At 42.9% G+C, this 22634-nt stretch overlaps 1 protein-coding gene across 1 annotated transcript in view; it reads left to right on the top strand.

Moving 5' to 3' along the window:
• The first annotated feature begins 5010 nt into the window (after positions 1 to 5010).
• The window catches only part of PLCXD2 (phosphatidylinositol specific phospholipase C X domain containing 2), a 67518-nt gene continuing 49894 nt past the window's right edge, over positions 5011 to 22634 (top strand). Inside the window, exons 1-3 of the mRNA XM_083843352.1 lie at positions 5011 to 5729; positions 19435 to 19895; positions 21035 to 21276. Coding sequence (XP_083699478.1) covers positions 5159 to 5729; positions 19435 to 19895; positions 21035 to 21276 — 1274 coding nt within the window. The 5' untranslated portion in view covers positions 5011 to 5158. The remainder of the gene's footprint in view (positions 5730 to 19434; positions 19896 to 21034; positions 21277 to 22634) is intronic.

Raw genomic sequence — 22634 nt, 5'->3', positions numbered from 1 at the left:
AATTTAGTTTTATTTATTGTTTATGTTAGCAGGTAATTCTTCCTGACTTTGCAATTAACTTTCAGCAATAAGCCAAGGAAATCTTCTAAAAAGCTCTGCAGAGGAATAATGATTAGTTAATCCCATCTAAGGAGATTTTAATGGAAATAATACAAAATCATATTATATTTAAAATGATTCCTCAAGGACAAGACAAAGCACAGGGAAGCCCCCCCCAAAGATTACTTGATTTCAAGGAACATCGGATTATGTATTTAAAATGCCTCTTCCATCTGTTTTCTAGTGTATGATGTTTCATCTCTTGCTTTGAAAAGTGCCAGGTTGCCCCAGTAAGATTTTAATCAGTGGAAAAAATGTAGCTGTTTGCCTGTTGGTTCCTTTCCAAACAGGAGGACTTCCAAATTAACTCTGGCATCCTTCACAGTTTGAAACACCCTCATGTGGTGTACATGAAGTAGTGAATAGCTTGCTATTGTCAAACAGATGACTCACAGATGCCAGGGCTTGGCGAAGAGAAACATGCAAACAAAGGCGAGAGAGAGGCAGATATTATATTGATATGAGCTGACACCGAGAGTACAAATGGTAGGCAGAAAAAGTGGGGGAAGTCAATATTAAAAAATATGTATTATTTGATAGCTATCTAAGTCTTTGCAGAGATCTGAGGAAATATAAAAAGTGCAGCTGTAGTCACAGCGTTTTCCTGACTTGATATAAAATGGAAAATGAACACCGTTATTTGGTCTACCGCACTTGAAGAAGTGATATTTTCAGTGCAGTAATGTCTGCAGAGCTTTGAGATTGAGTGTGTCTGATGGTTTTAAATGTTAAATAATTCCATTAGAGTTAGGGTAAAAATGGTAATGAACAGCTTGGAAGAGTCTGAGTATACTGACATGAAATGTTGAGCAATTAGCTTCTCTCTGTGCGAGTGAATCCTGCAGTTCTCTTCTCATCAGTAGCAAAGTGACCTTTAAAATATGCGGATGACACAGAAGCTGTTTCAATAACTATTTTGATTTATTGTCTGCTGATAAATTGCGTGTAAGGATTTGGAATTTACATGGCGCAGTAGATTTGGGACTAAAATGGAAGATTTTGAAAAGCCCTAACTGAGAGCTTTTTAATAGCAGCAGTGCATCCTGTTGAATTATGAGATGTGTTATTCCATGGAGGAAAGAGAATGAGGCTAAGGTTACTGCAGCAGCACTTGATATCATCAACTTGTTATCTGTTATGTTAAAGCACTTTGAAAAGTTCATTGTTCTGCCTTTGTATTCTGTGTACAGCAACCCAAGAGCCACATGTTAAAATTGCAATAAAAGACATTTGTGTGTTTGGAATTAGCTAACAGCAAAAAACATGCTTCTTACTGCTTAAGGAGCATCAGCCTGATCCGCACAGCTAATCTTTTTACTAGGTATTTGAAAATGGGAGGGTTAGGGGTGTGAGAATGGGATTTGAGCTGCTAGATTGCCTGGGCTGTCCGTGACATTGGATTGTGCTCTGCGCTGAAGCACAAGGGAATAGACGAGCCCGTTCAGTAAATCTATATAATGCATAAGTATGCTTGTACAATCAGTGGGAAAATGGAGAGTAAAGCTTTAGCCACATCATCCTCACTGATCACTGAATGCGATTCATATGTGAATACACCAGGAACATGGAAAAAATACAACTTCATACTGACCTTGATATAGAATTAAAAAAACGTAGATAATAAGATGTTTTTCCTGTCTGCTTAGGCATTCATTTCTGCAGCCACTTAAACACATGCTTGAAGTGGAGTTTTTGAAGAGTCTCAGGTGATGAGACCCTAGATAATTTGGGGGCTTAGTCTGTGGGAAAAAAAAGAAAAAAAAAAGTATTATCAATTTACATTTCTTCCATCTCTTTATTATTAATGTACATCATTGTAGGGTGTTGAACTGATTACAGAAACAAATTATGGAGTTTTGTGGAGACAGAAAGAAGCTGAGGTTTCAGGGAAGGGACCATGCAATTTAATGCACTTCATCTCTAGAAGAGCATGAGAAGGACTTTTGGACCATAAGAAAATTCTTCTAGCGGTTACTGCCAGCAAGTATCTGTGCATCGCATCTGATGCTCACAGCTGAAGTTTCACCCTGCAGAGCTGAATGGATGCATCCCCTTCCTGCACCACTCTGGTTGCGAGCTGCTGGCGTCCCGCACAGTCTAAATGTCTTTTTGCAGCTTGGAGGTCTAGAAACAATCCTAACCACAAGAGCCAGGGAGTTCTCATGGTGCATGTCACAGTGTGGAGATGCTGAAACAGGCTGAGAACAAATGAGGTCACTGGGCGGTGGCAGCACCAAAGTACTGATGCTATCATAAGCTCCTGCACTATTAAAGCTCGGTGGCAAAGGGCCAGAACCTCTTGGGAGGCTGTCAAGGGGGCAGATTAGAGACTGTCTCTCCACCACCCCCTTTTCTAGCTGATCTTATGGCCAAAGACCCCCAAGAGCTGCTCTTGCAGTAGAGATTAAAGCACAAGGCAATGCCAATGAGAATCCTTTTCCCTACCTGCTCCTCTCCAGACTCCGCTGTCTGTCATACACACCCCATCCTCGTCACATCATCTGCAGGGTGGGAAATGCAGGGTGGGGCCTGGAAGAACACCAAGGGGGCCGTATCAGCAGTCGGCCCTAATCATTTTGGCTCTAGATGACAACTTCTGTTTTTACGGCTTTACTAACCACAGTGAAGTACTGCCCCAGGGTGGGGAAAGGTGTCCTGTAGAGCATACCAGCCATGGTAAAAGTGGCTGCCCCTGTGCCACAGAACTTCCCCATCCTGAAAGACAAAGCTGTAAAACAGACGTGGTTGCCAAATGTGTTTAAGGAATTCACACACGCTGGTTTGCCGGGAGGTCCCAAGCTGTGATGGTGGGAATGTGAGAAACAGAGTGCATTACAGCAAAGCAGGGATTCAGAGAGAACAGACTTGCAGGGATACGGACCATAAGTGTAACTAATGGAAAATGCAGAAGCTCCCAAACAGCAATCCCTTCAGTTCAAAATACGAACTTCATTACGAGACAAAATGTCTCTGACCCTAAATCTATGGGTTTGAATAGTGTGGCCTACTCTTTCCCACATCAGAGGCAAGTACACTAGATGGTCTTAACTGGAAGTGAAAGCTGGCCTGCAAGACAGCTGCATGCATGGCAAACCCACTGTTGATGTTCCTTCAGATAACTAGTGATAGGACTAGAGGGAATGGCCTCAAGCTGTGCCAGAGGAGGTTCAGGTTGGAAATTAGGAGACATTTCTTCTCAGAAAGAGCAGTCAGGCATTGGGACGGGTTGCCCAGGGAGGTGGTGGAGTCACCGTCCCTGGGGGTGTTCAAGGAGAGACTGGACGTGGTGCTTAGGGACATGGTTTAGTGGGTGACATTGGTGGCAGGGGGATGGTTGGACCAGGTGATCCTGGAGGTCTTTTCCAACCTTAATGATTTTGTGATTCTATGATTCTTGTGTCCAAGGAGTCCCAGGACAGGAATGCTTTGAGAAAACCCATTACTGAAATCGTCCTATTTTAAAGATTGTCAAATGTCAAAGCTCTAAAAGCAAAACACCTTTGTTAGTTTCCTCAAAAAGAAAAATGAAGATTTATGATAATATGTAGATTCTGGTTGTGTTATGTGAAAATACATACTTATCATATAAGTATTTACAGATACATTAATTTCATATATACGAAACATACATGGTTTAATTAGCAGTTGTACCACCTGTTAATGAAAGCATTCTGTGAATAACCGGTGAACTTTTTCAGCCAAATAAGAAATTCCTATTCTTTATAAAAAGTACAGACAAAAGACTTCTGAAATGCATACCCTTGGTGTTCAGCCTTTAGTCATTTGACAGTGAACAAGTATCTTTTAGAGCAAGAATTGTTTTTCACTGGCATATGATGGAGTAGACCTCAGTGCTGTATATACCTAGTCATCTCTACATCCTGAGTGAAGAGTATGGAAATAATATGTTTGCACGTATTTATAAGAAGTAGTTACAAAGAGAATTTGCTCACAAAATGTTGTCCTTCAAAGACATGTGATAATGCTATGGAGAAAAAAAATATATATTTCCGAGGATCCATCTCATGTAGCAAAGCAAACACAGAAATTGTTGTGGACAAAATGCTTCACCTGACAGCTGAAAGAAATGTCAGGCAGAGTGTGCGCACTTGAGGACGCCAGGGGAGCAGAACAGCTGAGGGGGCAGCTGAAGGGAAGGAGGCTGCTGCATCCTACTGCCTAGATTTGCTGCTGCAGCCTTGACTCCTGCCAGGCGCAGCAGGCGAATTGCTCCTGCTAATACTTTTATTAACCAGCGGACACTGTAAAAACAGCACTGGCCCTCTGTGTTGGGGGTAGCTTTTCTGGTGCGATAGCAGAGTGGCTATATTCAGGCAAATTCAGGCTCATGGCCTTTTCCTTGTATAGGTAGGGTAGCCACGTGTGAACACACACTGAGCAGGTGAGCAGGCGCACAGCAGTGTATCACCGCGCAGTGTGGTTACAGAAGGCCTTGGGTATCTGCAAAAACGCACAGCTGGTGCAGTCAACAAGGAAAGGCGAGCCAGCTGGCTCAGAGGAGTTGAAATTTCGTGCGGCTGCCAACGTGGAACCCCCCTGTGGTGCCGCCTGCGGCAAGATGACATGCAGACCTCAGCTGACACGACATGATCTCCAGTCCCAGGTTGCACCGTTAATCTCCCCTGTCCTCTGACATGGGCAAGCACTGTGCTGGTTTCACTGGCTTGGTGGTGCAGAAAGAGAAGAAGAGCAATGGTGACAGTTACTTCACTGGGTTTGCTCAGCCCAGAGCAGAGCAGGCCGAGGGGAGGCCTCATGGCGGCCTGCAGCTCCCTCACGAGGGGAGCGGAGGGGCAGGCGCTGAGCTCTGCTCTCTGGGGACAGCGACAGGACCCGAGGGGACGGCATGGAGCTGGGACAGGGGAGGGTCAGGCTGGGTGTTAGGGAAAGGTTCTGCACCCAGAGGGTGGTCGGGCACTGGCACAGGCTCCCCAGGGCAGTGGTCACAGCACCGAGCCTGAGGGAGTTCAAGACGTTTTTGGACAACGCTCTCAGACGCAGGGGCTGATTTTTGGGTGCTCCTGTGTGGAGCCAGGAGATGGGGTCGGTGACCCTTGCGAGTCCCTGCCAGCTCAGGACATTCAGAGCGGCAGGCGTGCTGCGGGAAGCATTCCCGGGGCCGCGTCCCTGGCAGACACGGGTTAACTTTCACTCCCAACTTCCCAGGACAGCCCCGCGCCGTGCCCAGGCAGTCGCCCTTCCCCGCAGCGCGCTGCCAGCGGAGCAGGGCCGTGCCGCTCCGTGCCGTGCTGGGGCGGGGCGGGCTGCGGGCGGCCAATGGCCGGCTCGGGGCGGCTGTGACGGCGTGTGCCGGGCCGTGCCGGGCCGTGCCGGGCCGCACCTGTTACATAAGGGGCCCGGCGGCCGCTCCGCGCCCTCTCCCCGGCCGCCTCTCGCCGCTGCGGCCCGGCCGGGCCGGGGGCTGCCGGGCGGCGCTTGGGGGCGGCAGCGGCCGGGGATGAGCCCGGCGGCCGGCAAGGAGGGCGCCCGGCGGCGGCGGAGGCGCCGGGCGGCCGCGCCGGGAGCCATGGCGGAGAGCAACGCGGACTGGATGGGCTCGCTGCCGGCGGCGCTGCGCACCTGCCCTCTCTCCAACCTGGCCATCCCAGGTCGGGCGGCGGGACGGGGACGGGGACCGGTTGTGGTTTCGCGGGTCCCCCGCGGTGCGGCTGCCGGACGGGCCGTGGGGTGCCGGCTGCTCGGTGCCGTCGGGTTGACCTGGCGTCCCGCGGCGGGGTTGACCTGGTCTCCGAGGCGACTGTGGGTGCTGGGTCTCCCGACCCTCTGCCGGGTTTTCTTTCTCCCCTGAGGCTCGGGTTTGAGCATTCCGGCCTTGTGTAGGAGGGCAGTGTGTGGAAATGCTGGTTTTATTTCTTGTCCATTTAATACTTGCTCCATCTGGGAAGGGGGTTGCCTAATCTGGTATCTGGAGTTGTTTGTCTGCCTGAAGTTAATTAACTGATGTTCCCAAGTAGCTCGCAGCTGGTGCTTGCAGGTGTAGCAGGTAAAAAACAGAGTAGAAATCCACTAGATCTACCTACTAGGAACTACCTAGAAACTTGCTGGTTTCTTCATGTGTTGACCCATGATGCAGAGATTGAGCAGAAGACATGGCAAAGTCACCTATGTGTTCCCACTGCATCTTAGTGAAGGTTTTGCAGGTATTTGGGCCAAATCTTTTTGGTGTTGTGCTCTGTGCTCTCACTTCAGGCATGGCTGAGGTGTTTGCTTGTGCTTGGGTTTCCTGTGCCTGTTAGCATGAACTGTAATAAACACACAAAAGGCCTGTTTTGAGGAGTTAGCGCCTTGTTTCCTCTGTAGTGCAATTCCCAAGTGGAATGGGGCAGTTGGCTTTGGGATTAAGTGTGTTAATGCTGGGCATATCCCTGAATAGCCTTTCCTTCAATTAATCCCTAAACTATGACTTGATGCTTTTGCTCCTCTGAAGATAATTAAGAATTGTGCCTTGCCAGGGAAGCTTTTCTTGGAAAAATGCAATACCCATTTATTCAAGAATTATGGAAGACATTTGCCAAGATGCTGTTCAGGTTTGGTTTGATTTTCGAGCATTTATTTGTGAGTTAGGACTAGTGTGAACTCAATCTGTTGCAAGAAAGGAGGAAGAACTTAATCTTCTGTAAGAACAGCTGTGGATCTCTAACACTTTGACCTCCTTCTCTTTATTGGCCTTAAAAAAAAAAATGAAGTTGGCTGCGACCTTAAGAGGTTCTTTTTAAGGTTTCTCAGGTTTTAAGGTTTCTCAGGTTGTCAAGCAAAGCTTAAATGCAAGTGAGGGGGCAATGTTGTTTATATTGAACCTAATAGCTGGAGGTTCTAATGACTAGCATGAAAATGATTCAGGTTATAGTTCATCATATGAAAATGTCTCTTAGAACAGAGCCCGTGTATGGCTTGTCCAAGGAAAAAGAATACAGCATGGCCATCAAGTATGCCTATGTATGATGTTACACTGAAGACACTAAAGTATTGTAATTACTTACATCTGAATTACTGATCTATCCCCTTTGCCAGCTGAACTTAAAATAACTCCTAGTTACTCCACAGGGCTTCTGGTTTAAGAAATTGGCAAGTGTCATCACTTTCAGTTTAGGCAGATCAACTGACAATTGAGCACAACAGATGCTTCTGAAGTTACCTAGGAGTATGGCTGAACTCTGGTTGAAGTGGCAAAAAGGAAGTGAGTGTTGCTTGTAGATGTCAGCAGGGAAAATCCTAGGTGTGACTACTGTAGGCAGTTTGTTCTGGTGCTGGATGTTGGATTCTGGTCACTAGTGAAAGAGGATTGATTTTGATATTACTGCTTTAACTTGTCAAAAGCCTTTAGGTACATTTGTAGAGGACATGGGGAGGTGTATTCTCAGAAACAGTGACTTTCTCTGCTCCGGTGGAGATAGGCAAATGGTATTGAAGCATTTAGAGAAAGGGATATGTTTCTGTTGTTACATGCTGCAGCATCTACTGTATTTCCTGGACTAGAACAGTTCAAAAGGCCTTGTTTTAATAAAATGCAACACCTTTTTCCCACCTGACAGTAGCAAACATGCTTTTTGTAGCCCTGTACATTTGAACAGTGAGGGGGACAGAAAGGAAGTTCAGTGTTCACATCAATTTCAGGCTGACTGCAGATTTTGAAGCTTCTGGCAGTGGAGTCACCCTCAGTTTTAGTGAATGGTTGAACTTTTTTGTTGCTAGAGCAGCTTAAGGGCTGTGTAACTTTGGTTGCAGAAGGTTAAGTGATGGACAGTAGCAGTGCTTGTACAGTACTGGTTGCATGAAGCTTGTAGCAGAGGAACCAAGAAAATGAGTTATTGCTTCAGGAATGCCATGCTGATTTTAAAATCAGTAGTGTTCTTTGGAAAACCTTTCAGTGTGGCTTCGTTGTTAGTCAAAGTTGGTGCATTTCTATCCCTTTTCTGCATAGCCTCCTGTAAGCTGTGAGCAGGATGGAGAACGTGTAATGAGTAGACCTTCAGGATTTTTTTTATTTATTAATTATAGTTCAGTGATTCTTTTGCTGAAATGTGTTTGAGAAAGTAGCCTTTATGGGATCCAAGGTGATGTTACTAGCAGCATGCAAGGGAAGGGTTGTACAGAACAGGTTGCAGTTCAGCCATCTGTTTATAGATGCTGAATAGCAATGAAGGCCAATGGTATCTTCAAGCGATGTGAAAGGTAGGCTTCAGCGCAAATGAGAAGCATGTTCATATGTGCTTAGTACCTGTGTGTGCGTCTGACAGACATGGCCTGCTTTTGTCCATGTCTGGATGCATTTGTTTTTACCACAGGAGTGATGGGCTCAAGTGTTCCTGGATTTTCATTTCCTTCCCTCCTTGCAATCCCTTCTTGTATATAGGAGTAGAAATGCAATTCTTCTGAAGGCACTGGAGCTGTTGAAGCCCTAAACATTGCTTTAACTTTAAATAAAGTCAGTTGTGAAAACCCTAAAACAATTGTTTGGTATTTTTACCTAATTACACTCTGGATAAATGCCGTATTTGGAGATAACGAAATCTTTTTTTAAGGGATAAAGTACAGGATGAGACTCTTTGAAATGAAAGAATTGGTCATATACACAGAAAAGAAATTGCATAGATTTAAATCAGTCTATGGCATCACAAACAATACAGTCTAAGTAACTCTCTTGTAGGAAGTTAAGGGTGTCTTGTATGGAGTTCTACTTTTTTATTTGTTGCCAACTGTTCTGTCCTTGGAGCTGTTGGTTTTTTGTTGGTTTTAAGGGTAGCTGCAACCTCTGGGAGTCCTTTTCAACCTAAATTAATCTGTTTCCCACAGTTGTTGAGTATGTTGTAAAACATCCTATCTGAGGACAGAGAAAGCCATTATGTGTTATTTGCCCAATCCTTAGATTCAGCTGCTAATAAGGTGTGTTTAAGATGTGTATTTTATTATGTCCACCAGTTTGGTGCTTACATGCTGATTTAATTCTGTGCTCACAACAGAGAAATACTGAAAAATTTGGAGTCTTCCTCCAGTGCTTGTGTGTGTGGACTTCTCTATTGTTTCCTCTGGAAAAAAATATAGGCTAAATTCTAAACCAGCACAGTATGATCCAGGGAAAAAAAGGTGAGGTTTCATGTGCAGTGTGAGAAGGGAAGAAATCTTCTGCAATGAAAAATTGGCAAATATCAAATAACTGAAATGTCATCAAATTGTATGTATACAGTATATTCAACAAAATTACCTGCCTTTAACAAGTTGTGACCATATGTGAAATTGAAGGGTTTTTTTCTTAATTATATCCAGAATAATCTTCTTTGAATGTAGATTTAAAAACAAACTCTTCAACATCTTGATGGTGAATGTGACCCTTGGCAGGATGTGTACTATTGTATACGTATAGCATTTGTTTAATTTCAAGCTAGTTTGCTTTAAACAAACTTATAAAATAGTGCAAAACTCTGACATTTATTGTTTTGCTTGATCATCCCTTAATCTGTTCATTTTCCTATTCTCCGTCTAAGAAATGGGATAAGAGATGTGATGCAGCACAGCCTTCCAGTTTCATCATGCTTTTATGTGGACACCCATATTAGAAGAGGTAAAACACATTTTGTATGTCAAGATCTGCCTTCTGAGACCATGATATGCTGTTTTCTTTAGACAGTGAAGCAATCTACCTGATGTTAGCAGCGTTCATTGAGTCTTCTGTTAGTCCAGCCTTGGATGTTCTGGATGAAGGTGATGAGCAGAGTAGTAGCCATTCTATTTTCCGTTAGGCATTGGTGGTAATGTATTTACTTAATCCTGTCTGGTTTATTCAGTGTTCAAATAATCAAGAGCCATGTCATACCAAGTAGGCATACTTGGAATTTTTGTTCAAAGTATATTAATGGGGATTAATTGCTCATTCTGGTCAAAGTGATTAGCTGTGAGTTTTTTTTTTTCCCACCCAGTTCTGATCTTCTTTCCCTTATCTTCTAGAGGAAATTTATGGTAGGGATCTACTCGTGTATGTAAGAGTAGGCAAGCCCTTTCTTGCAGGAGCACCAAGAATAATTATGGGGACTGTTTCATAATCTAGCCAAGGCAGCCAAATGCTTCTCTTCTCCCCTGCCTTCATTGTTATGCTCCTTCCATGTCCTGTCCACCCCCTTAAAAAAAAAAAAAAAAGAAAAGACCAGGACTGATTTTGGCTTACTTTTTTCCATTGGTATGTGTTTAGTCAGTGTGAATGAGTGCCTTCAGAAAGCCAGCCTGATGGAAAACTTGTCTGTATTGATGATGGTTTGTGGGGATTTTTTTGGAGACCTGGTTCCTGCCAGAAAAGCTTTCCAGGACAGCTGCTCCTGTGGTTAGACAAACCCTGGGGCAAGTGCTGGAGCATGCAGCTGTCATGAGGTAATGAGGAGAACCTGATATGTCACGGTGCTGTAGACATAAGCAGGAAAAGAACAGGTTCAGTGGCTGTATCTAGAAAGCATAGGTAATCTAGAAAGCATAGGTAACAGTCTTCTTTCATGTAACTTTGGTGAGACACCTGCTATTGAGGAAAAATTAAGCCTAGGAACCTACTTGAATCTGAAGTAATTTCAGTTTGAACCTCTGGAGAATAGAGATAGTTCACACCAGTGTTCTTGTCCTACACTGTAAGATTTTGTCATTCTTGAAATAGAAATGCTTCAGTGTTGTAGGTAAAACTTCAGTTTTTCAAATCGACCTTAAATATATAAAAGCTTTTGCCACCAAAAGTCAGTTTTTGAGATACAAATTTGTACAGAGCTGTATGTAGTGGTAGACAGGGTGTGCTGCAGGATTGGGGCGTGCAGGTAGTCTGCCTCTCAGGGGAGATATAGAGCAGCTCTTCAGTAATTGCTTTCGGCAGTGCACAGAGCCTTTTTTGTCATCTCCCAGGGATCCCAGCTGGTATATTAGCCCTTCCTGTGAATGCCTGTGAGAGGATAGCCAGGATGTCATTTCAGAGCAATGCAGAACAATTACAGCGTGGCTCAGTTCCTGCCTGCACCAGGCTGGCTGATGGGTGGAGAATTGCCCCAAGGATGCTGGGCTGTGGGTAGGTAGAGCTGACTGAAGAGCTGAGTTTTAAATTTCCAGAAGTGTTTTTTTAACACAAAATAACCTTGGCTCAAATGTGGCTAAAACAACTTCAGTTGGGGAGTTGAAACAATTGTTGAAATGTCTTTGTTCTTCACTGATATCTGGGGAGAGATGTGTCCTTGGCCTCCTTACTCCTTACCTGGAACGGTAAAGCTCAGTATGTTACTCCAAGTTGTAGCACTAGTGAAGCTGCTTGATCCTCCCTACAACATGTGCTTCTTTAATTAAATACCTTTCTAGCACCTTCCAATTGAATAAACTTCCATAGTTATTTCCTGGGTGTGTCAGTACAAGTGTGGCTAAAGCTTTTGGTACAACAACATGCCTGTTTCCACCTTCTGCCGAAAGGTCACCCCCAGAATCCTGAGGCAGAAACCTAATGTTTTTGATGGGAATGATCAAAGCCCTACAAAATGATCAGCCCTGGAGAAGGGAGCTTCATGGGCACAGCCAGCTGGCAGTCTTGATGGCGAGTTGCCTGACAGGCCGAGCCTGCAGCTCAGTCCCAACGAGTCACAGGCTGCATGGTGGGTTGTGCTGATGAGATCCATCCTGGCCTGCTCCCTGTGGTGACAAGCTGCTGGGGGTGACCCTGTTGTGCCACAGCACAGCCACCGGGGTGCTGGGGCCTTGCTGGGCTCATGTGCTGGGCATGTAAGGAGTGCCTGAGATGGTGGGGCCCTGTGTGGTTGCTGCCATCACCTCACCCACTGGTGCAGGCCAGCTCCGCTGTCCCAAGTAGTTACCGAAAGTCCTGTGGGCAGCCTGCCTTTAGCTGGCCAAGCTGAATTAGTGATTCATAGAAGAAAATGAAGCAGCAGCCTTTTCTAATTTAAAACTGGCCATATTAAGAGACATGATCTCTCTTTTTCTTTGCCTGTGTGACCCTGAGGCAAGCTGCTGAACTTGCTAATGCTTTGGTCATGTTGTGTCTTTGTTCCTCTACTGGTGTGTGATGTGGACATGCCTCCCGAGGGGAGAAGCAGTGGTGAGCTTGAGACTGCATCCCCTTTCCAAACAGTACTCCTTTGGAGCCCTAATTAAAGGGATCATTGAATCAGCTGAACTGGCCATCTGTTGGGTTAAAGCTCAAAGAGGAAATGGGAGGTTAATGTTCTGATTCACCAAGCTTTATTTTCATTTTCAGTTTAATTGGCACTTACCCATCAATGAGGACATAACCATTCGAAGAAAACATCTGCATGGATATGATTTGTAAATACAGGATTTTCAGAATGAACCTGTCCTGAAGTGACAAGTGACTTCCTTACGTTGGTCTTTTAAATCATTGTAGAAGCTAGTTCCAACTGTTAGTAGAGAGGCTATTCATCTCTCTGGACCACTGTACTAATGAGAACATCTGTTAGAAGTTATTCTGTTATTCTCAAGTAACCAAGTCTTCCCTTGCACATCCTTAGTTAAAGAATTGGTGTGGCATATGGTGAAATAACTGTCCTGAACCTATACATAAGTTCTGCTAAAAAGCAAGTCTGGGGTCTTACGGTTTCTACTCTTAGTGGACCATGGTTGTCTGCTTAGCCCAAACCAAATTGTTCTGCGTGCTTTTTTTTTTTTCCCGGACAGTATATAAAGCTTGTGGTTGTTTCTTTCGTAAGCCAACTTTTTTTTTATTGACATTTATTCCCTAGAGAGTGACTTCGCTGCTTGGCAAATGAATGCAGAGCTGCTCAAGTTTTATTTCAAACAGAAGATCAATTTCAAAGTCAATATAAATGTTTGTTGCTCTCCTTCAATATTGTGTGGAAGTTCCAGTTTGCCTGGTGTTCCAGAAAAGATTTAAAAAGAGGAAGAAATTACTGTGTGATGAAAACAAGAAAAAATTTCCGAAGAGCCTTCTCTGGGGAGAGTGGCAGCCCTTGATCTACACATTACTGTGTAGTCACAAAAGAGGAATATAGGAATCTAATTGAGCTCTTTCTGTTCAGAGCAGGAGTGTCTGTTGAGGCTTTGAGATGGTAGAAAGGTACTGTCCCTTTCTACTTTCCCAATACAGACAGTTGAGGTTACCAGTGATAAATGGGAAGTCATTGCTAAATTGCACAAAACATAAGGAAGATAAGTCAAATCAGTGCCAAATGGATTTCTTTTCTGGCTTGCCAGAAAAGCAAACAAACATGCAATAGTGCTTTTGGGATGGCCTTAAGCAGTTTCTCTTACACCTTCTGCTCCCTGCCCAGCTCTGCCTCCCAGCCTGAAAGGGCTGGGGTTGGAGGAAGTCACAGTAATCCTTTGACAGGGAGAGGAAGTTTTCCTAAGAGGATTTGGTCTGTACTGTGCTTTGTCCTCTCTGAGGCCACATTAATAATACCTAAAGGATTCTAGGATTCTATTCAAATATAAATATACTTATCTAAGTAGTGTTAGATTACTAATTATCAATAGGATGCTTGTTATTCCTGTCTCTTCTCCTTTTGCTGGGCAAGTTAAAATGAACTGTTCAATTTGTTTTTCATTAGCGAAGAGCTGTTAAGATGTTAATCTTCTGATTAGAAAAATCTGGATTGTTAATGACCTGAATCCCGAGGACTTCTGGGCTCTGAGAGGCACTTCTCTTCATCCCATTTTCCCTCAATTCTGGCACACGTAGGACATCTGGTTTATAAGAACATTTGTGGGCCTTAGCTTGCTAAGTAAAGTGTTTTCATCCTGTGTTTTTTGGAACTTGATTACCGTACTTCTAAGTGTCTTGGCTATGTAATGTTTGCTATTCTATGTCATCTGTGGTGTTTTGTAATATATGGGGAATGTACTTTGTAGAGGGAGTGAGCAAAGCTTGCTTTAAGAAGTCTGGCATCAGCTACAGCTAGGGTGATTCTTTGCCCATAAATGACCCTGTAATGCTTCTAATGGGTTGGTACAGTACGTTGACCTTGCTTCTTAGGAATGTTTAACATTACACGGGAGGTTTTCTGGCGTTTTTCATCATGTTAATATTTCATTGATGTGGAGATGAAAACAAATTACCCCAGTCCAGTTAAACTCTGACAATGCATTCTCCTGCTCTTTTGCTTTCATTATTGTTTCTTTGCTAGCCAGATTTTTGCAGTAAGTGTCTTCAACTGCAGCATCATTACTAGTCCACAGGCTTGCAACCAGGGAAACTAGTGTTAAAACTGTCAATATGGTTTAAAATAAACAGTGTTTTTTGTCTTGTTCTCAAGTAACTGGCAGCGTGCAAGTAGTATATCCTTTTCTGGAAGGTCTCTGCATTTTGTGTGTCATGTATTTGTACTTTTAACATGCCTTGAAGGTAAATTTACAAGCTTGTAAAAGGATGCCATGGGTTGGTGATGTGCTGCTGAATCCTATCCCTGCACTGCAAGTGTATGTGGAGAAAGTACTGATGTGGAAACTGAAGAAGATAATGTAGAAATACAGCTAGTAACTGTTGAAATTCAAGGCTTAATGACATCTTGTTGATTAATGTCACTTGTTTGAGCTACACCATGGGTTAATTAGACTATCTGTGGCCATGTAGCATGACAAATAGACACTGGGAAGTTAGACTTGGCTACAGATGTGATGATGAAAGGCTGCTTTCTAACAATTAGCACAAACACTTCAGCAGAAAAGTCATCCTGAACACTGAAATACAATCTATTTAACATACAAATTGAATTGAGTAGCTATCTATTTAACATACAATTAACTTGGGAAATTAGTGTAAGGAGAATAAAAAGGGATTTAAAGATATGCATAGAAGTTAATCCACGGTTGCACTTGCTAGGATAAAACTAAGAGGGCTATCCATCATTTTAACAATCTGGTGTCTGGAAGATACCTGTTTAATACTATTCTAACCATGTCATAGCCTTTGATAGTTAAATAGACGGGCATCTGATGTGACTGCTTTTCTTGAAGCTTCCAATCTTTGTCAGATAGAATAAATTAAACCCAAACAGAGCAGCCACTCTCTTACCCTGTTGTAGGAGCTGCCAGCAGATTTGCAGTTCTTTTTTTTGTTCCTGTTTTGAATGTACAGACACTTTAATGCTTAAATTTAATGTATTGATTGGTAAGCTCACTTCTGTGTGCTGCACATCTTTGGCCTGTTAGAAGCAAAATGGGAAATCATCCCTTATTTACTACCTGTGCCTAGCTTGGTTTCTGGAAGGTGAGCACAAGATTGGTGCTGTATCACTGCAAACCTTCCTGAGCTGCTTCAGTCTGAACGCTAATCCATCGTCACGTACAGTGACTCCCCTTGAGTGACTTCAGCATGCTACATGTGCAAGAAGTTGGCCTTTGAAGCAATTTGGAGTGGGGGATTTGGTGTCTGTCCACCTAAACGACAGCTGTAGACAAGTTTCTTGACTCTTCTTTGTTTTCTGATTTATTGGTCTAAGACGGAAGTAGGGAGCACCTGGGTTTGTTGGTTGCTTTGTTCACAATCTCACAATCAGCAGTTTTAAGGAATGGATTTATTGAATCAATAGCAGGGTGTAATATATATTTGATATCTCAGCTATCATCTGAAATGCTTTGCTGATGTGACTTCTCAAGCTTTCTTGAAGTGGTCAGTATAATTTGGAGAGATGCACACCATGTGGGCAGAACGTAGACTGCAAAAGACTTCTTGTGGGTAGAGAAGAGTAGTCTGCATGCCACAGTAATAGCTCGATTCTTGCTCAGTTCAGCATCTGACATCCCCTTTGATGTTGTACAAATTACAGCATTGGGGCATCTTATTATATCCTTGGAGTATACCTTAGTTGAGTATGTGGTTAGCAGCTCTAACGAAACTGAGCTCCTTACAAAATGGAGGTGTTGTGCTCTGTGTTTCTGGTGTAGGCTTTGCCTTTTAAATTGTTTAGGATTGGTGTTTTTACACTATGCTTTTTCAAGGAGAAATGATGCTGGAACAGCAAGCAGCCTGGCTCATGGCATGGCTACAGGTCCCCCCTGGAGCTCAGGTGTAGAGAGAAGGAGAGCAGGGATTAGTTTGACATCATGATATGATTAGCTTAGCATGTAGTTTAATATCACAGCTAAGCTATATTAAAAGCCAGTGGCTCAGCTGGTAACATAACCCAATGATCTTAAATTAAAGAAGGGCCTGCTGGATGACGTGAATCCCTGCTTGCTTCTCATCCCAACCAGTATCCAGTACTGTCGCTTCAGGTTTTCAGTTCACGTTTTTCTGTAACTGAACTAAAAATGCTTCGTGCTTGGCCTAGATACTTCTCACAGCCGGTGGCTAGCCTTCTCTAAATGGCGACTGAAGGACCTGAACTCCTGCCGTGTCTTCCCAGCCTCAAGATAGATGGTGCTGCCCTGTGCTGCTCAGGAGGTGGTCCTCTATCCAGAAGGACAGCTTGTTTGTTAGATGTTCCACCTCAGGTTCTAACTTGGTTATTTGTGTATGTGTCTTGACTTCACTGTAAATAAGTTCTATTTACTGGATTTTTTTTTGAAGAGCTGCAGTGCAGGAGATTTAAGGATCTTCTCAAATGAGAAGCATGTCACATAGTTCAATTCCTCAAATAGCTGCAGTACTGAGGAGCCCAGTTCTTAAAGTGTGTGTTGAAAAAGCTGCACTGTACAATTGGCTCTTTTTTGTTGCTTTTGACAGTTATAAGTAGAATATAAATAGAATGGTATGTGATAGCGCAAGGAGGAATTTGGGTTTTGTATCTTTAAATGTGACTTAAGTGTGGCAATCTGCAATGGAAAGAAGCTTTTGTAGCTATAAGGATACCTGATCAGACTTCAGAAAACAAACTGTTTCTTTGCTGAGATTTGCTTAGACAACTGTGTAAGAGTTGACGACAACAACATATTTGATGTCAGATAAAATTGTCATTCCTTTCCTTCATAAGGCATATCTATCAGGCAGTGACAGTGGCTGAGGGGGCAGAGCAGTGAGTGACTTCTCCAGCCAGAATCCTCTGGAGGCTGTTGTACAGTCTCACTTAGAGAAGAGCTGTAAGAAATTTTCTTTTTGTTGTAACATAATAACCAAATTTCTACAGGGACTTAAGTAAAGGAAGAAATTAAAATGAATTAAGAACTCGAAATAAGAAAAGTGCCAAGTGATTTAGTCAGAGGCATAATGCAATTATGCCTTGTGCAAATGAAGTCTATTTTTCAAATACTGGAGAAGATTGAAAGGCTCACTCTGCTGTGCAGGGGGGTATATGAAACACGAAAGTCTGTGAATTGCAGCTTCCACTATAAGCAAGCCTTTATATGGCATCTTCTGAAATGTCTTCATTAGATGCCTAATCCTGTATTAGTAGCGTAGTTTTTGTTCTGTTACGCATTTGGGGGTGGAAAAAACTGGCACTTGAAAACTGACAGCTACCTTTTGATGTGGTTTATTGTGACAGGTACCTAAATAGTTTAAGCTGACACCTTTTTAAAACAGCTTTTTTGTTACTTGTCACTTGTTTCTCTGACTGAATGGAAAGCCACGTAAGAAGTATGCTTTTACAGACTGGGAATAATACATGAGGAGTCAATTAGGAATTATTTAAGTATTCATTTATAAAGCCTGAGAACTAAACTTCATAGTTCCTTTTGAAAACTTTCAAACCAGTTGAAATTCATGCAGAAAGAGCGCATTTCAGTGCGTAGTGAACTGATTGATGTTTGGTTTGCCCCTAGTCTCTTCCACCATCTGGATTAAAAAATCCTGTCAAGGTAATCCAACTGAGATCATAATCTTATTTACAGCTCTGACCTTGCACGGCAGAAAATGCATCAGTCTTCAGGTGGACACTTGTGCCACAAGCAAACAGTTTAGGTAAAGGAGTCTATGAAGGCACCAACTGTTGTCTTAATATAAAACTGTCATTAGGATTTTTTCCAGAGTTGCAGACTGAGGTAGAGGAGGAAATTCTGGAAAAATACATTCACAGGAGCAGGGACAAGAGCCCTGGTCCATGCAGGACAGGAGGCTGCAGGCAGCATGGTGTAGTGCTACTGTAGCCCTGAGGCAGCTGGAAGAGGAGCTGACTGTGGCAGCAGGGGGTGAAGATGCGTTCCCTGCACTGCAGCCAAGTGGGCATGCAGGGAGCAGGTGGGGTTTGGCTCCGTGGGAAAGCTGTTAGCTGCTGTCCTGAAGATAAAAGGGGAAGCAAGGGTGTTAGAGATCCTGTTTTTTTTTTTTCCTGCCTGAGGCTTCACAGTAAACTCACACCTGGACCAGTTGCAGCTTCTTGGCCAGAATGGTGACTGGAGTAAACGGTTAGAAATCCCTGGTCAGCACCAGTCTGGGGTAGCTCAGCCTCTGCCCATCATTTGCTTTTGGCTGCCCTGATGCAAAGCAAACGGTAACTGGGCAGTCTTTACTCTGTCACTGACTTGACTCAGCTAGGGATATTTCTTTGTCTCTGAAGCTCTTATTTTGGAGGGGTTTGATACTTGTCAGCTTTGTTTTTTAATCACTATTGATTTTTGAGTTGGAGGGGTTTTCCTAGTAAGCACAAATTTTATACTGCAGGTGCAGTTTCTTTGCCAGGCTGCAGGCTGTGTTCCAGGCACTGACAAATTGAATCGTTGGTTTCCTTTTCGATAAATTTTCTATTCATCATATCTGTGGTCACTGCAAGGCGTTGCCAGGTTGAACAGAAGTTCACGAGCTTGATCAACCTGTGTGGTGTCTAACAACACAGTAACTGGTGTTACCTTGTACTCAGTTGCTTGACCTCTAAGTTAAACCAGTCTTTGGGCACTCAAACTACTGTTCATTTACTGTCTTGGTGCTAAACTGAGGCATGGTGAAGCACATGTGTACGTATTCCTCTGTACTTTGTATTAGGTCATGATTGGATTTACCAGGCAGAATGAAAATTAAGTCTGAGCGTCTATTTCAGCTTTCTTTCAGTGAAGTTGGAGACCCATCTTAAACCAAAGCTTTCCCAGAGCCTGGTAGATCCCTGGAGGCGGCTTGACAACTTATAAATGGAGAAGGGAGTTTGGAAGCAAATGTGCCTTTATCACTGATATTTATGGTTATGATTTTCAGAGTGCTTTCATGTTTGCTATTCACACAAGAACACAGTTCAAACTCTGAGAACCTTAAGCATTGTTTTTGTTCAGTTGGGGAAAACTGAAGCGCAAAAGGATAGTCTGAAGACCCACAGTTCTTCTGTGGCCTTGTCATGCAGTTATGACCTCTTTCACTTTACAAGGGGTGTGTCTGTTGGAGAGTCCAAGTCTTTTCTAAAACTCACTATTTTTCACTTCTTCCAGGGTCACATGATTCTTTCAGCTACTGGGTAGATGAGAAATCTCCTGTGGGACCAGACCAAGCCACAGCCATCAAACGCTTGGCCAAAATTTCTTTGGTTAAAAAGATTATGAAGAAATGGTCAGTGACTCAAAATCTGACTTTCAAAGAGCAGCTGGAAGGTGGGATCCGCTACTTCGATCTTCGCGTATCTTCCAAACCTGGGGAAATAGGCCATGAGATCTACTTCATACATGGTTTGTTTGGCATCAAAGTGTGGGATGGACTGATGGAGATTAACACCTTTCTTGACCAGCACCCCAAGGAAGTCATCTTCTTGGATTTCAACCACTTCTATGCCATGGATGACGGCCATCACTTCTTCTTGATCAACAGGATCCGCTCAGCATTTGGATCCAAACTTTGTTCTGTTGAGTGTGTAGAATATGTGACGTTACAGTACATGTGGGAGAAGAAGCATCAGGTGGGCGAAGGATGATCTATCATGTTTTTCAAACCCAAAAGGTTGAGTGAAATAGGCTGAGTGGGGTTCCCTCTCAGTGGTATTGGCCCAAGGACACTGCTGATGGCTAATTTAAAGGCTTCTAGAGACTCCTTGATGTAGCGTCTATGTCCATGGTATAGTTAGATTGTGTCCTGCTTCTAAGCCCATTCCTTAAATAATTCAATGACAGTGCTCTTGGGGCCTTGTGCTCCATATCAATGGTTTTCTTTTCTGAAGGAACTTGTGCTGACTTTAGTTAAGGATATGATAAACTGTTGTCTTCGTGAATTTAAAGCATGTAAGCTCTATCATGACTAGGAGAGGCTATAGAACTTCCTACCTCCTTTATGGTCATCCAAATCTATAGTGGCAGGACTCTTATCACAGATTATTCTCTATGGTGTACATGAAGACTAAGAAAACAGGATTTCAGTGACTGCACAATTCTTATACTATAAAATAGGTGGCAATTTGAGGAATTCCTCTGAATTGGTGCTGTCTGTTTAGTGATTTGCCTCACAAGTCTGCTAGGGTCCAAAAAAGAATCATTTGTAAGGTTGGTTGGTAAGTGTTGCAGCTTTGTGCTGACCTATAGAGAACCACCTTAGAAGGTATAAAATACTGACCTCTGATTTAGAGGAGGCTTTGCTGAAAGAAAGGCTGACTTCAATAACATTCAGTAAGTGAGAGTAAAATGCTGGATGGCCTGGTGTGCTTTAGCCATTTAGGAGTGATGTAGGAGATAGCAAGATAGCTTATCCTTAACTTCGATGGTTATGGTCTCTGACAGTGCTTAGAAATGCTTTCAAGTGAGATGATTGGAATGACATGACACTGTGCTCCTGGCCACTGTTTCATTTTAAACTGATGACCTGTAAAGCCCGAAGCAATTCTGTCCTCATAGCTAATCCAAATGATCTCCATCCCTTGTTGGTAAATTTCTTGGCAGTCACGACTCAGGAGGAATTACTTTTTTTTGCTTAATCCTCGTTTTACTGCTATGCTAGTTCTAGTAGTAATGCATAAGCATTAACCAATGCTCCATGCTGTTTATAAATAAAATAGTTAAGAACTTTCTTTAGATAACCATCTTTTCTACTTTTTCTTGTTTCTGTTAGGTTCTTATTTTCTACCACTACCCTTTGTGTCGGGAATTTTCCTTTCTATGGCCAGGGAATAAAATGCCAGCACCATGGGCTAATACAACCAATGTGCACAAACTCCTACAGTTCCTGGAGACCACTCTCGAAGAACGAAGTCGTTATGGGACTTTCCACGTTTCTCAAGCAATTCTTACTCCTCGAGTGAAAACTATTGCACGACATCTAATCCGTGGTCTGAAGAACACACTTGTTCATAGGTAAGGACTTGCCTTGATTGTTTGTTCTTTAGTTAAAACATTTCATGTTGAAGTAGCACTGAGGAAACAAGGAACTGTAATGTTTGCCTAAAAGTAAGATTTGCTGACCTTCTAGAGAGCATGCAGTTGTGCTTCATTACCATTCCTGGGGTCAGATATCTGCAGTCATTAAAAATCATGACATTAAAAAAATAGAAATTTAAATGTGCATATATATATATATATATTGTAAGCAGAAGTTTGCTTTTTGGTAACTGGAGCTTTTTGAGTGTTATTCCATAAAATGTGGACTGCACCTGGTGTTTCCAACTTAAAAACTTGAATTTGGGGCTTGGGGGAGGAAATTGTGCTACAGGAGAAAATGCATGTCTCTTGCAGGCTCAGTTTTGAATTTGTCTGTACAAGTCCGAGTCCTATCATGACCCAAGTTGTTTGACATGGGGCAGTAATTTATCTCAGGGGTTTTACCAAAAATTAAATGAACAGTTTGACTTTGCTTTTACCATTGACCATTGTATAACTTCCTTATTAGTAAGATAATTAGAAAAGGGTTTGGCTGTATGTAGTGCAGCGTGCCAGTAACTTTTGATAGCGTTAACAGCATAAACAGGACAGGGTCTATGTGGTTTCTCTTTACCGTATTACCTTGTAGCCTGTTGGCCAAAACTTGCCAAAACTTAGCAAAACTCTAACAGTCCTGGTAGGATCCAGTCTCCTGTCTTGGTGTTTAATAGCGCCTGTTTTGATGTCACTAGCAAATTATCTTCCAACAATGATACTAAGTTCTAAATTACACTTGTGTAGGTGGGCACAACTGCCTTAATGGGCTCTGTTGTGATTGTCATTGTAATTATCTTGGCAACTGAGCTTCATAGGAAGCACTGAGATAAACACCCACCCATGTCTATAGCAGCCAGTTCATGTTCCCTTTTTGGGTGAATTATTGTTCATTTTAGCAGTAATTACAGTATGGTTATTTTGAGACAAAAGTCAGTGTCACTGCTTTTCTTAAAAATTCTTTCTAAAAAGAGCAAGTGTTGTGGATTTACAATCACACAAGCTGCTGACAAAAATAAGGCAATTCCACGCAAAGCATAAGTCATGGAGGTTTCAGTCTCCTTCCTGTTTAGAGACATGAGTCTAGAGAGAGATAATTAAATGTGCAAGGTATTTGCCACAATATATTCAGGTATCCTCTTCGGCTTGTTCTTGGCTCATACCAGTGTGTTCAGCATTAAACACTAGATGGTGCTCAGGTGCTTTCAGACTGGTGCTTGCTGCCACAAGTTGCACAAATGTAAATACATGTGGTTCGTGGGAATACTTAGCAGAGACCATAGATATCTTATTACCTGGGA

Source organism: Anser anser, assembly GCF_964211835.1.
Source record: "Anser anser genome assembly, chromosome: 1".
NCBI lineage: Eukaryota > Metazoa > Chordata > Aves > Anseriformes > Anatidae > Anser > Anser anser.
This window is presented reverse-complemented; position numbering and strand designations above follow the sequence as displayed.